The 13,768-nt window shown below is 37.7% G+C and overlaps 1 protein-coding gene across 1 annotated transcript in view; it reads right to left on the minus strand.

The window, feature by feature from the left end:
• The window catches only part of LOC150103930 (uncharacterized), a 57,814-nt gene that overhangs the window by 38,468 nt on the left and 5,578 nt on the right, over nucleotides 1-13,768 (minus strand). The window contains exon 3 of the mRNA XM_090397099.1: nucleotides 7,996-8,091. Coding sequence (XP_090253225.1) covers nucleotides 7,996-8,091 — 96 coding nt within the window. The remainder of the gene's footprint in view (nucleotides 1-7,995; nucleotides 8,092-13,768) is intronic.

Below are 13,768 nucleotides of genomic sequence, written 5' to 3' on the forward strand. Positions count from 1 at the left end.
TGAGAGATCTTGATAATAAAGCAGTATCATTTGCATATAATGCAGTGATTGTGGAACTTGGGTTTTGAGGGATATCAGCTATGCAGATAGAAAACAGCAAGGGGGTCAGAAGTGAGCCCTGTGGCACTCCTGCCAGGATCTTGCGACTGGTTGATACAGTTTCATTAATTTGACCTGCATGTATCTGTCTTTGAGGTATGTCAATTATTTTTACTAGATTAAATGAACGGGTGAAAGACTGTAGTTTAGGTGACTGAAATTATTGCGTTTTTGATTTCACTGGTTAGGTTGTTTACAGCAAAATCTATCTCCTCTTTATTGTAAATAACAGGGACTGGGCCAATGTGCTCTGGGAGAATTATAGAGAGTTTCTCCCAAGATATAAATGAGTGTGGTGGAGTGAGTTGCTCGAGCGTACCGAGCTTAAACAGGATGGGGTTATGGTCCAAAGACAGTTCATTTAGTGTTTCCAGCTGATACTGGTATCTAATGTTTCTGAGGATGACTATCTCATGTACATCTGAGCTTCCAGCTGGGCTGTGATGAGTGGACTCTGTAGGTGCGGCTGTGAGTATTGAGTTTTGGGTTGAGTAATGGTATAGAATACGACCTTTGTCATTGATTGTGGAGGTGAACCAAGCTGTATGCTTAGCATTAAAGTCTCCAGCCATATTAAAGGCGTCAGTAGAGCCGAGAATGGAATCCAGATCAGCTGCCAACAGCTGGGTGGGTTGTATGCGGTGTATATTTTGATGCTGCCGGTATTGTTAGTGTGAACTTCAATACCTGTTGTCTCAAGGTTTTTGGTCTACGGGTTGGTCAGGACGTTGTGGCTTAAATAGTTTTTGATGTATACGACTGTGCCTCCTCCACCGGCGGTAAGTCTGTCTGTTTTATACATCCTAAAGCCCCGTAATTTTGGGTTATTAACAGGTTTAAGGTACGTTCGTTAACTAGGATATACCAGGATTGTATCTGTGAGTGAAATCTTGTAGTTCGAGGATGTTGTTAAGTAGGCTATTAGCATTCCATGCGCTTATCGTGAGTGAGTTTGGTTTGAGTTTTTTATACATTGTGTAGTTCTGTCAGTATGGATTGGATTTCTAGATAAAATCTATTTTAGGAATATGGCGAGGAGCTTGGTTTGCTGAATTCCTGCAGCATGGTGGCAAGAGACGCAGTTAGAACTAATGTTAAGTTGGAGCTTGTTTGCTCATGTGATGAGGGAATCTGAGTTCGAGCTGCCTCTGCATATGTCTTGGTCATGGATGAAGATCGCATGCCTTCCTGTGCTGCTGAAGTTGGGGTATTTTGAACAGGAGGACAACCTGCTTGATTGCTTATGGTGTCATTACTTGGAAGCGCAGGTTTCACTCTTGCTGACCCGATTTTTTGTGTGGAAAAGACACCCCCTTATAGTTTGCCAGGTGAGGTCCTCTACAATTGGCACAACAGGCAGGTGTAGTCCTTGGCTTGGTACAGGAACTGGTCTGGTGTCCTTCACCACATTTTAAACATCTGTAGGCTGCTCTGCACAAATTTTGAGAATTCCCAAATTTTTGGCATCTATGGCATTGGCTTGCTAATCTCTTTTCCTTAGAGGCTCAGTAGCAATTTTGAGCCTGCAGATATCTGTCACTTCGTATATCCTTTTCTGGGTGTTACTGATTTCTACTAGTAATAAAGGCATTGGCCTTTTGTCAGATCTCAGCATTCTACTGACTTTGATTGGGATAAGTCCTTGACTGATGAGGTCGGCAGTGACCTCATCTGTTGCGATGCCCTCGGAAACTGGGGTTTCCGAGGGCATCTAAAAATCTAAAAGTGGATCTGAGGACCACTTTTAAATTTTTCTCGCTTGCCAGTGCAAAGGTGTGGAAGGGCAGTTTGTAATTGTTCAGCATTTTTGTCATTTTACGATAATCTGAGACAGTAGAGGGATGAATCTTAACTCCCTCATCTGTTTTTGTCCCTGGATAAATTGATGTTTTGTTCACCAAGAGTCCTTGAAACCGATGTCCACTTTTCTTTGTCTCGGAGAATCACTGGTGGGACTTTTTCTTTTTTGTATTCTGAAGCTTGTGGTGTTAGATCATCTTCCATTAGATCTTCAGAGGTCCTCCGTCTTTTGGTTGCCTGTGCACCCTGGAAATCGATCTGTCGAGGATTCTTGAGCGATGGAACGGTTGTGAATTCGCCCTCTGTATCCCCTCCACTCCTTCTTGATCATTGACCTGGGCGTATATGTTTATAAATCCGGGGAATTCTGTATTAAACCTTTTTGATATCTTCTTGAGCAGGTCAATCAACTGCTCTTTGCTAAAGGCTTGAACAATATCGTCCGTGATGTCCATACCTGGACAAATAGCGCCTTGGTAGATATATCTCTTGTTCAGTTATGCCTGTTTTAGCAATCCTGTAGGCTTATAGCCTACTATTAGGTCCTTTAGACTCACGCGGAAGTCTACTAGCTAAGTTTGTAATGCCCTACTAAAAGGGAAAAGGAGTGTTAAGATCTCACTTGGCCACAGAGTGAAAAACCTACCTCCCTAAAATACCATAAATTCACCACTGGTCCTCGTTTCGGGTGGGACCTACACGGCCATCAGACCCCGTTCATTTTTCATACAGAGGGGGAGACAGTAGGAATCATACTGTGTCAGCGCAATGTGAGTTTCCTGAAAAACCTTGTATGAAATCTAATCAAACTCAATCGAAAATAATACATCTGTTCTCGTAAAAAGTCCAAAGCAAAATCCCCTATTCTAGTGGTTCTCAAACTGTGGGGTGCGATCTTCAAGGGGAACGAATAGCTTGAAATGGGGGCGCGGCATACTTTCCTACAGATAAAAATTAAAACTACCCTAATCAGTTTTCAAAATAACAACAAATAATACAGAAAGAAAAACTTTTAATGATACAGGTTTTAATTATCATGAATTTCAAAATAACTAATAATTATTTTCTTCATTCTCACTTATAAAACGCGTGTGCCAGAAAGCAAGAAAGGCTTTTCTGCTTTGGCAGCTATGAAGTCAAAGTATCATTCAAGACCAAATATTGCTAAAGAACTTAGAGTGGCCATTTCTGATATTACACCATGTTTTGATAAACTTTGTTCTCAAAAGTAGGCCCATCCATCACATTAGACTTTGATATTTAAATGTCTGATTATTTTTACAGAGAAAAATTAAATACTTGTTAGTTAAATATTGTTTCATTTCAATACATATTTTGGTTAATTGCAAGTGTTAAAACTAATTTTTATTGTAGGCTTTATTATTTATTTATTTTGTGTCAAAAACTGCTAAACAGTATGTAGAAAACACAAAATAAACTGAATAAAACGTCAAACTTAGTATGACTTCTATTTTGATAAATAAAACCGGCGGGGGGAGGGGGCGCTAGAGTGTTTTCTCTTGTCAGGTGGGGCTCAGAGGTAAAACGTTTGAGAACCACTGCCCTATTCCCATTAAAATTAGTTTAAAATTTTCATTTGTATGGATAAATTGATTTTATTAATTTAATAATGATTTTTAAATAGCAACTTTTATTCTATATGAAATATCAATTTAATAATGATTTTTAAATATATACTTTTATTCTATATGAAACATTTTTAAATATAAAATATCAATTTAATAATGATTTTTAAATATATACTTTTATTCTATATGAAACATTTTTAAATATAAAATATCAATTTAATAATGATTTTTAAATATATACTTTTATTCTATATGAAACATATACTTTTATTCTATATGAAACATTTTTAAATATAAAATATCAATTTAATAATGATTTTTAAATATATACTTTTATTCTATATGAAACATAGTATTATTCGTAACTTTTTTAAATTTAATATCATAATATTACCATAATAATTCGCAAAAGAATAAACGTAGAACGCCTACAGCCACGAAAGCAGCCAATAAAAGTTAGCCAAGTATTAATTAATCACCGTATCTCACGGTCGATTTTCAGTTCTAAATGAGCAGATAGTCCTTATAGTCCTTATAAAGATAAGGACTGGCTTAAAGGGGCGAAGCAAGAATGCTTTTCATATTTCCCGTTATCTGTAGAGGACAATGTAGGGATAAGGTGTTATTGAGCTATTAAGGCTCTGATCATGGCAGGAGGGTAACAGCAATAGCCGAGCCTCAGTTAGAACTTCATTGGCTACAGCATTGCCATCCATTACCCTCCAAGGGTATTGGATTGAATGAACCAATCGCCGCATCTCACGGTCGATTGATCGATTCTAAATGAGCAGATTAACATTAACATTAACATTTCTGGCTAGATGGGTGAAGCAAAATTGCTTTTCATATTCCCCTTTGTCTTGTAATGGTAGGACTTTAAATGGAATGTTTGTGAGCTTTATGCTCGCCCATTGAGGGCAGTGAAGTTAGTTGTGTTCAGCTGAACTTAAGATAGACTTTGGTCTTTTATATTTGTTGATTTCTTCTTCATTATATTCCGAGCAGACAATTGACAATTGACATTTATGTCTTTAAGGGTGAAGCAAGATGCTTTTCATATTCCCCGCTATCTGTCGTGGTTACAGTGAGGGTAAAATTTACGAGCAGTTTGCTCGCCCTGAATGGGCATGGAGATTATGCATCGTTATAGGAGGCTAATATAGTTTTTGGTCTTCTATATTTGAATATGTCCGTTGGCTCATATGCTGCAGCTTGTTGAATCAAATCATTGGGGTGTGTGGACGTCTTTAGAAAAAACTTGGAAGCTAAGGATTGTAGATAAGAGAGAATATATGGAATATTTGTGTCTCTATGGAGCTGGCTGTTTCTAACATACCACGGGGCGTTCAGAATCATTCTCAAGCACTTGTTCTGCACACGCTGAATCTTGATAATGTTAGCGTTAGAGGTGTGGCTCCAGGCTGGAGAGGCATAGGTGATTATGGGACGAATCGTCATCTGGTAAAGTTGCAATTTGATTCTGTTGCTGAGCTTGCTATTTCTATTAATTAGCGGGTAAATCTGAGCTATGGCTTTAGATGCTTTTGCACATGCAGACTTGATATGTTGGTTGAAAGATAGCTTTTTGTCGAGAATTACACCCAGGTAATTTGTTTCTGTCTGCCAGGGAATTTTAGTATTGAATAGTAACACATCTCCTGCAGGAGACATTGGCCTTTTTGAGAAAAGAACCGCTGAGCTTTTCAGGGGGTTGACTTCCAATCTCCACCTAGAGAACCAACCCTCCAGCTTTAGAATGTTTTCTTGAAGCTTTCTAGTAACGAAGTGGGGTCTGAGGGATCTGGTTAGTATTGCCGTATCGTCCGCATACAGCGCTAAAATGGAAGTCATCGGATTGTGAGGGATGTCTGACATGTATACAGAAAACAGCAATGGAGCCAGTAGAGATCCCTGTGGCACTCCAGCAAAGATATGGCGCTGGGACGATATAGAACCGTTAATTTTAACTTGCATTGATCTATTCTGAAGATATGAACGGATTAGATGAACCATTTTTAGTGAGATGCCGGCTGAGATAAGTTTGTGCAGGAGTCCAAAATGCCAGATTTTATCAAATGCTTTAGATAGGTCTAGGAAAACAGCTCCTGTGTACTGGCGCCAGTTGTAGCTGGTGATGATATATTCCACAATTCTATGGATTTGCTGGGTAGTACTATGGTGTTGCCGAAAACCAAACTGTTCTTTAGGGAGGATGTTTAGGTCATTTATTGAGGTTTGGAGTCGTGAGAGGATGACCTTCTCTGCAATCTTACCCAGGTTGGAGATGAGACTGATTGGACGATAATTCTGCGGTAAGTGTGGGTCTTTGCCTGGCTTATGTATAGGAATCACATCAGCCAGTTTCCAGGTGGAAGGAAAATAGTGAAGTCTTAAGATTGCATTTATTATACTGGTCAGATGCACTATAGCTTTTCGAGGCAGCAGCTTGATCACCCTGTTTGAGATGCTGTCTGGTCCAGGAGCTTTATTGTTCTTAAGTTTTTTAATAATATCATATAATTCAACAGGTGATGCGGGTGCAATATGATCAGCACTGGTATCCGGGAGGTTTAGTGCATGTCTAACCTGTCTGTGGATTTTATACAGATGATTGAAATCAATGTTGTTATAAGATGGTTTGCACTGATCCTCAAGATTTTTAAGTATGGCTTCTGCCTTATCTGCATCTGTGTGGATTAGGCCCTGGTTTGAGATTATAGGGGGGAGGGATCTGTTTTTGTTTTTGATGTTTCTCAGTAGGCCCCAGATAGAGTGATCAATAGGTGAGATAGAGGCTAACTTTTTATCCCAAACTTCGTTTCTATGCGTTTTAAGTGCATCTCTTACTGCTCCATTCAATCTATTAAGCACTGTCTTATCCTGAGGAGCGCGAGTGTTACGAAATCTCTTCCTAGCTCTGTTCTTCTCTCTGATCAGGTCCATAATGTCCTCAGGCAAACGATCAGGCTTGGGAACAGGTTTCTGGAAGGTTGCAACCATTATAGCGGACTTAATCTGTTGGGTGAGGCTAGTCACTGCAGAATCCACATCTTCTGGTGTGCATATGTGTGGGACGGGTCCTATTTGATCCCGAAGTGCTTTAGACAATCTCTCCCACGATATGCCTGAATGAGGAGGAGACAGGCATTCTTGTTCTCCCAATTGCAGTAGAATTGGGTTGTGATCCGACGACAGCTCGTTTAGTGATGTAAGGCTGTACTGTAGTTTAATGTCTTGCAGGATGGCTATATCCAAGATGTCAGCAGTGCCAGATGTACTGAGATGAGTTGGTTCGGTAGGTCCAGCCACAACAGCATGGTTTAATCCTGTGTAGCTAGAAAGGATACGACCATTTTTGTTAGTGGATTTACTGTTCCAAGCAGGATGCTTTGCATTGAGGTCTCCAGCGATGATGATCGGTCCTTTTACTCCAAGGATGGCATCCAGATCTGAGGTCAATAATGTCTTTAATGGAGGGTTGTAAGCAGAAAAAATTTTGAGGTTCCCAATTGAGTTTGTGAGAACATTGATTCCTGTGATTTCGAGGTTGGTGGTAGTAGGGTTGGTTATTGAGTGATGATTGATATAGCTTTTGATAAGAGTGGCTGTACCTCCACCTCTATACCCAAGCCTGTCGTTTCTGTAAATCTGATACCCTCTGATTTTCAGGGTGTCAGCAGGCCTCAGGTGAGTTTCATTAATTAGCAGTATATCTGGGTTGTTCCGAGCAGATGTAATATTTGAAAATTTTAATATAAATAAAAATTAGGATAATAAAAGGTGTGTATTCATATTGGAACTGAATAAAGAAAAAATAAAATAATTTATGATTTAACTTAAAGTTTCAATTATTTCTAATTAGTTAAAATTAAATAATATAATTAGATAAAGATTATAAATGAATAATAAAAACATTAAATTGATTATTAAATTATTAATTTAAAACATTCACATATTCAGATATATTGTGATTCAGAATAATAATGCAAATGTATCTAGCGATAAAATATTCACAGCTATTTTTTCTTCATTCTCTTTGTAAATTACCATAAAATAAATTTGACATGTCGTTAAATTTATTTTTAACATATCGTTAAATTTATTTTATAAAAATACATCAAATAAAATAAGCTCTATTCTACAACAAACTATTATTGATAATACGCTACGATTATGTTTTTAACTTCACACAGACACACATTGATTACAATAATAAGAAATTCAACTTTGTATTATATTTTAATATAATATAATTAGTAAATAATAATTAATTACTAAATTAATAATTTATAACTAATAATAATTAATAATTAATATAATCAATATATAATATTTCGATTACGATATGATTTTAAGAAAGTCATATAATAGCGAAATTATGATTTTAAATGTGATGAATCAACTCATTTGTATGGATAAATTTATTTTATTAATTTAATATTGATTTTTTAAATAGAAACTTTTATTCTATATGAAACATATTAGTAACTTTTTAATATCACCTTACCATAATAATTCGCAGAAGAATAAACCCAGAACTAGCGGCAACATCTACAGCCGCGAAAACGGCCAATAAAAGAACTGTCCGTAAAGACACTCCTCCCTACGATTAAATAAAACGATAACTTTAATATATTTATATATAAAATAAATGAAAATAAAATAATAAAGTTGACATTTAATTGCTGTTTCTAGAGGAGGAAGAAACACAAATAAAAATTATGTAATCATTAGACATCTTTTTTAATATTTAATAAAAATGTTTATTAATGGAATGATTGGAAATAGCGATAATTAGGAAATTCGGCAATTTAAGAAAGAATTAGGGGAATCAATCGACCGTGAGATGCGGTGATTGAGGTGATTGATTCATTCAATCCAATAGCCTTGGACGGTAATGGATGGCAATGCTGTAGCCAATGAAGTTCTAACTGAGGCTCGACTATTGCTGTTACCCTCCAGCCATGATCAGAGCTTTAATAGCTCAATAACACCTTAACCCTACACTGTCCACTACAGATAACGGGGAAGATGAAAAGCATTCTTGCTTCGCCCCTTTAAGCCAGTCCTTATAAGGACTATAGCGATAATTAAATTTAAACTACAGGGAGATGCTTTGCATTCTTTCTTGCAGTTTTTATCATCCAAAATATCCAGTCTTCCAAATACAAATATTTCTCATCCAAAGTATATATCAGATATATATATCTATTCCAAATATTTCTCATCCAAAGTATATACAGGGTGTTCGGGATAAATTTGACAGTTTCGTAAGGAAAAAGACAAAAAAATTGACAAAAAAACATTACAGGCAGAGTTAATTACAATACTATCAACAAGATTTACTCAAAATAACCACCATTAGCATCGATCACAGCTTCAATTCTGCTTCGGAACCTCGAACAAGCTGATGCTACAGTCTCCCTGGGAAGGGCCGCAAAAACTGTTTTAATTTTATCCATTAACTGGGCTTTTGTATTACTGGAAGTGCGATTGGTGTCTTTTTCAACTGCGCCCCATACAAAATAATCCATGGGGTTAAGGTCTGGGGAGTTTGGAGGCCAAACATTTGGACTGGTGAAGTCGTAGAAATTTTCAGACAACCATTTTTGACTTTTCCCAGAGGTGTGGCAAGGGGCCGAATCCTGCTGCCATACATACGGCCTACCATTGGCTACCCTTGTTATCCAGGGCTTGACTACAGTTAGCAACTCCACGAACAAAGCCCGAATTCCAATGCCAGGGTTCTTCAACACCTGTTCCTGCAGATTTGCGAGGAATTCTGCTGTACGAACGCAATCAGATCGTCTGCTAGGGATCTTTCTTCTTGCTACATCCTCGTAGTCACCATTGCAAGTCTCTAGTTCATGCCTGATTGTTTTTACTGTATTCAGGGAGCATTGGGCAGCAGTCGTAATATCCTTATTTTGATGGCGGGCACGAATCATCATGATACAAGTTATTCTCTTCCATGATTCAGGTGGGTTCCAGCTATCCATCCTTTCTGACATCTTGTATATGAATGAAGAAGGGTCCAAACTTTTAAATGAAGAGAAGTGTGTGTTAATACATGTAACTTACGGAAAAATATAATTAATTATAAATATGTCAAATTTATCCCGAACACCCTGTATATCTATTCCAAATATTTCTCATCCAAAATATGCAGTCTCTTCCAAATTTTTCCCACCCAAAACATTCGGTCTCTTCCAAATATACATAATAAGTTCCGTGCAGGCCAGTCAGGTTCTTCAACAGCCATCTGATCAAACCTAGACTCGTCAATTGGACTCTCATATATAGTGACGGGCGATATAGGACTCATGAAAACGCTTTTCCAATCCGACGATTGGCGTTGTCCTTGCTGATATCAGGCTAATGTGTTGCTGCGCAGTCACAGCTATGGAAATCCGTTCTTCAGCTCCTAAGAACAGTTGTGCTCTTCTTACTATTCAGAGCTCGGTAGGGAGTGTTTAAACGAAGACAAGCGATTTTTCGCTTCCGAACCCGTCAGTGAGTGGATTTTACTTTATTGGATTTCGGCATTTCAAAACGTAGTAATGGATGATGTCAGAGTTTTCTTCGTTCTAGGGCCTTGTTGACTGCTTCTCTACGGATATTTGGATGAGTGGGGCAGTACCTTCTCTTGTTGTGCAGTTTTCTGTAATGGAAAATCCCCGATTTTCTACATGAACTGCAATTTATTCTTCTGTTGAAGGATCGTAGTCACCTATTTCAAACAAAAAATTATTATTATTTCCTTTTCTATCTTCTTTTCTTGTAATTGGTGCAACATCTTATTTGTTTGTTGATGTGGAGAAGATGAGCGACTGCAACATTTAAAGTCAACTTTTCCGTCTGTTGGATACTGAGATGCTTCTGTAGTAGCAGAGTTAGATTTCTTCAATATTGCTAGGACGGTTCTAGAAGTGACTGGAAAGAGAGGGGGGGGGGGATTAGGAAGAATAATTCATGTAACTTGTAACATTTTCTTAGATAATTAATCTCCTAAATTCCAGCCTATTGAAAAACGACTATACTTGTATGCGACTTTAATTTAAAGACGCAGATGGATAAACACTGTACTAAAAATCTGTGTCAAATTCCAAAAATCTTTTGTAGAATTTGTGTTTCTTTGCCATTGGCACGGCTTTATCTGAGACCACCAGGAAGTCAAGGACTTATCGAGGGAGGCTGTAATTTACCCAACCCAGCTATCATACCTTCCCTTAAATTCATTCACACTAGATGCGCTCGCTATCCCTAAGGGTAAATTATTCCACTCACTCGCTGCTCTCTTGGAGAAAGACCTAGCTCTTACCCCTTTCTTGACTGAGAACAACCTTAACTTCCATGGATGATCCCGTGTTCTTTCCCCGCCTTCCATATAACGAAACATTTCATCATTTGAAATGCTATAACCCATCGAAAAGTTTATAGACGTCTGTCATATCACCCTTTTTCTCCTGTTAACCAGAGACTGCAATCCACATACTCGCAATCTGTTCTCATAATCTAAATCCAATAATAATCCAGATATAATCTTTGTAACTCTTCTTTGAACCCTTTCCACAGCTTCTTTATCCCCTTGGAACCGGGAGACAAAATCTGCGCACAATAATCCAGGTGTGGTATTATCAAAGTCTTATAAAGAGACAAAATAACTTCCTTATCCTTACATGTCAAGGTTCGTTTCAAAATAGCAATTATCCTCTGAGTTGTATATGCAACTTTTGCTATGTGACCTTTGAACTTTAAATTCTTATCCACCACTAAACCAAGATCTTTTGCCTCTTCAGTTTCTTGTAGCATAACCAAGCTAATATAATTGCCGCTGGAACTCTAATCACGCCAAGGTGCATAATTTTACACTTACTAATATTAAACTAAACTGACAGCCATTTTCGTTCGTCCAGATTTCCAGTCCATTCAAATCATTTTGTAATTGCTAAATATCAGTAGCATCCCTGATTGTCCTGCCTATCTTAGCATCACCATCATCAAACAATTGCAAATCTGATTGTAGACCCTGCTTGAAGTCATTCATGTATAGATTGAACAATAATGGCCCAAGGACTGAACCCTGAGGTACACCACTAGTTACCTTCAATCTGGCAGGCTCACATCAACTGTATACCACTTTTTGATATCTCTCTCTCAACCATCCTTTGATCCTAGTCAATATATTATATTCCAATCCAATTCCAATCCAGTTTAGGCAACAGCCTATAGTGTGGAATCCTATAAAATGCCTTAGAAAAATCCAACATTATCATAGTGTATCCATTCCCTTTATCCAACTCGGCCGTAACATTGTTATAAAATATGAGCAAATTGCTAAAACATGACCTTCATTTAGTAAACCCATGCTGTTCCCTACAGAGTAGAATGCTTATATACCCATTTCTGCATGCGACTTTTTTTTCCAACTTCTCTAAAATCTTCACTACCATATCAGAAATACTAATAGGTCGGAAGTTAGAGACATCAGTTTTTGTACCACCCTTGTGCAATGGAACTATATTACATTCCTTCCATTCCTGAGCTGACTCAAGTTATACAAATGTGTGAAAGACCTAGCCAATTCAGCTGAACATTCCTTTAGCAAACGGGCTGATATTCCATCTGTCCCTATTGACAAATTCTTATCCAGGTTATGCAAAAGCTCTTCAACCTCATTATCATGTACCTCTAACTCTTCATCCATTATAGCAGTAGCACTGTGCACCATGCTACATACACCTGGTTGATATATTTTAGCAAAGTGAGCACTCATTAACTGAACAATCTCCTTAGCTTTCGACACTCGTGTACCATCTGCATTCAATAAAGTTATTCTTCCACATTAATTCTTTCTTTTGCTTGCGGCATAACGATAAAATTCTTTTGGATTGCCTTTAGGGCCAATTTCTTTTCATTCTCCGAATTAGCTTTCTGCACAATACTCGTTACTTTTCTTGCCTGAGCTTTATATATTTCATAACTCCTCTTACTCTTATTCTCACGATATTCTTTCCACATCATCTTCTTATTGTGGCTCTCTTGCTTAATAAGGCTGCACATCCATTTCACTCCCAACCTATTTATTCTTCGAACACCAGTAATACATTGAGATACCGCCACATTTAAGCACTTTTTCAAATATTTCCATGCATTGCTGACATTTTTTCCATTCAGTAACCGATACCATGGAACCAAAGATAGTATTCTTCTAAGTCGATCATAATTTCCAGCTTTGTAGTTCAGCATGTAGCCTATTTTAATCGGAGCTTCAATACAAGTAGATACTTTCCAAGAAAGAACATTATGATCACTGTCACCAATTGGTGGTAAAACAGCCATATTCTTGACAGAGATCCCTTCTGACGCTATGAGCAAATCTAACACTCTTTGATCTCGAGTTTCTTCTTTCACATGCTGCTTGAGAAAGTTATCTCGCAACGATTTAATAAATTCCTGTTTTTTCTTATCATGATATTTCTCTTCTACCCAATCAATGTTTGGAAAATTAAAGTCACCTATAACGATCATTCGCTTGGTACTCATAAGGCTAAATTGGCGATGCATTTCTTCGTCCCCTACAACTGAGCCGGCAGGTCTGTAGCAACACCCCACCATATATTTCATTCTGTTAACCTCCATTTTACACCAAATAGACTCAAACTCATCGCTACATGGGACATTGTTACCATCATTGTTTTTTTATATTTCTACCCTAACTGGACTTAAGTCATCTGATATCATTAGTAGCACTCCCCCTCCTCCTCCTCCTCTCCTATCTCTTCTGTCATTCCTAAAAATAGTATATCCGTTACACTCGATCCCACTTACTTACCATATCTGGTTCTGATAGCCAGGTTTCACTAATGCCAACAATCTTAGGCCACATCGTATTCAATAAAGCAACACTCTCAGTCGTTTGTTTATAATGCTCCTGGCATTTGTGTATAGACATACTAAATTACGACCTAGCCTATTCTTATAATTAGATATGCAATTTATTTGGTCTTGTTCTAGAATTTTCTTTTTTCCCCTCTCCAGACATACTTAAAAGGTCCGAACCCAAAGCATATTTTTCCACTCCTTCGCCACATGCATAATCCTGTTCAAAGGCATTCATATCTTTATTACGTTTGTATACCATAGCTGAACTTTCAAACACATTTTTCCCATTCCTCCCTTGATGATCTAGTTTCCCTGACTCTCTCTCTGCATTGGGTTTCATACCAAGAAGTAATTACTCCAGGTCTCTGATGCCAAATGAATTCAAGTGCAAGCCA

This window comes from Typopeltis vanoorti, chromosome 8 (genome assembly GCF_054136105.1).
Source record: "Typopeltis vanoorti isolate ZY-2024b chromosome 8, IOZ_Tvanoo_1.0, whole genome shotgun sequence".
NCBI classification, from domain to species: Eukaryota; Metazoa; Arthropoda; class Arachnida; order Uropygi; family Thelyphonidae; genus Typopeltis; species Typopeltis vanoorti.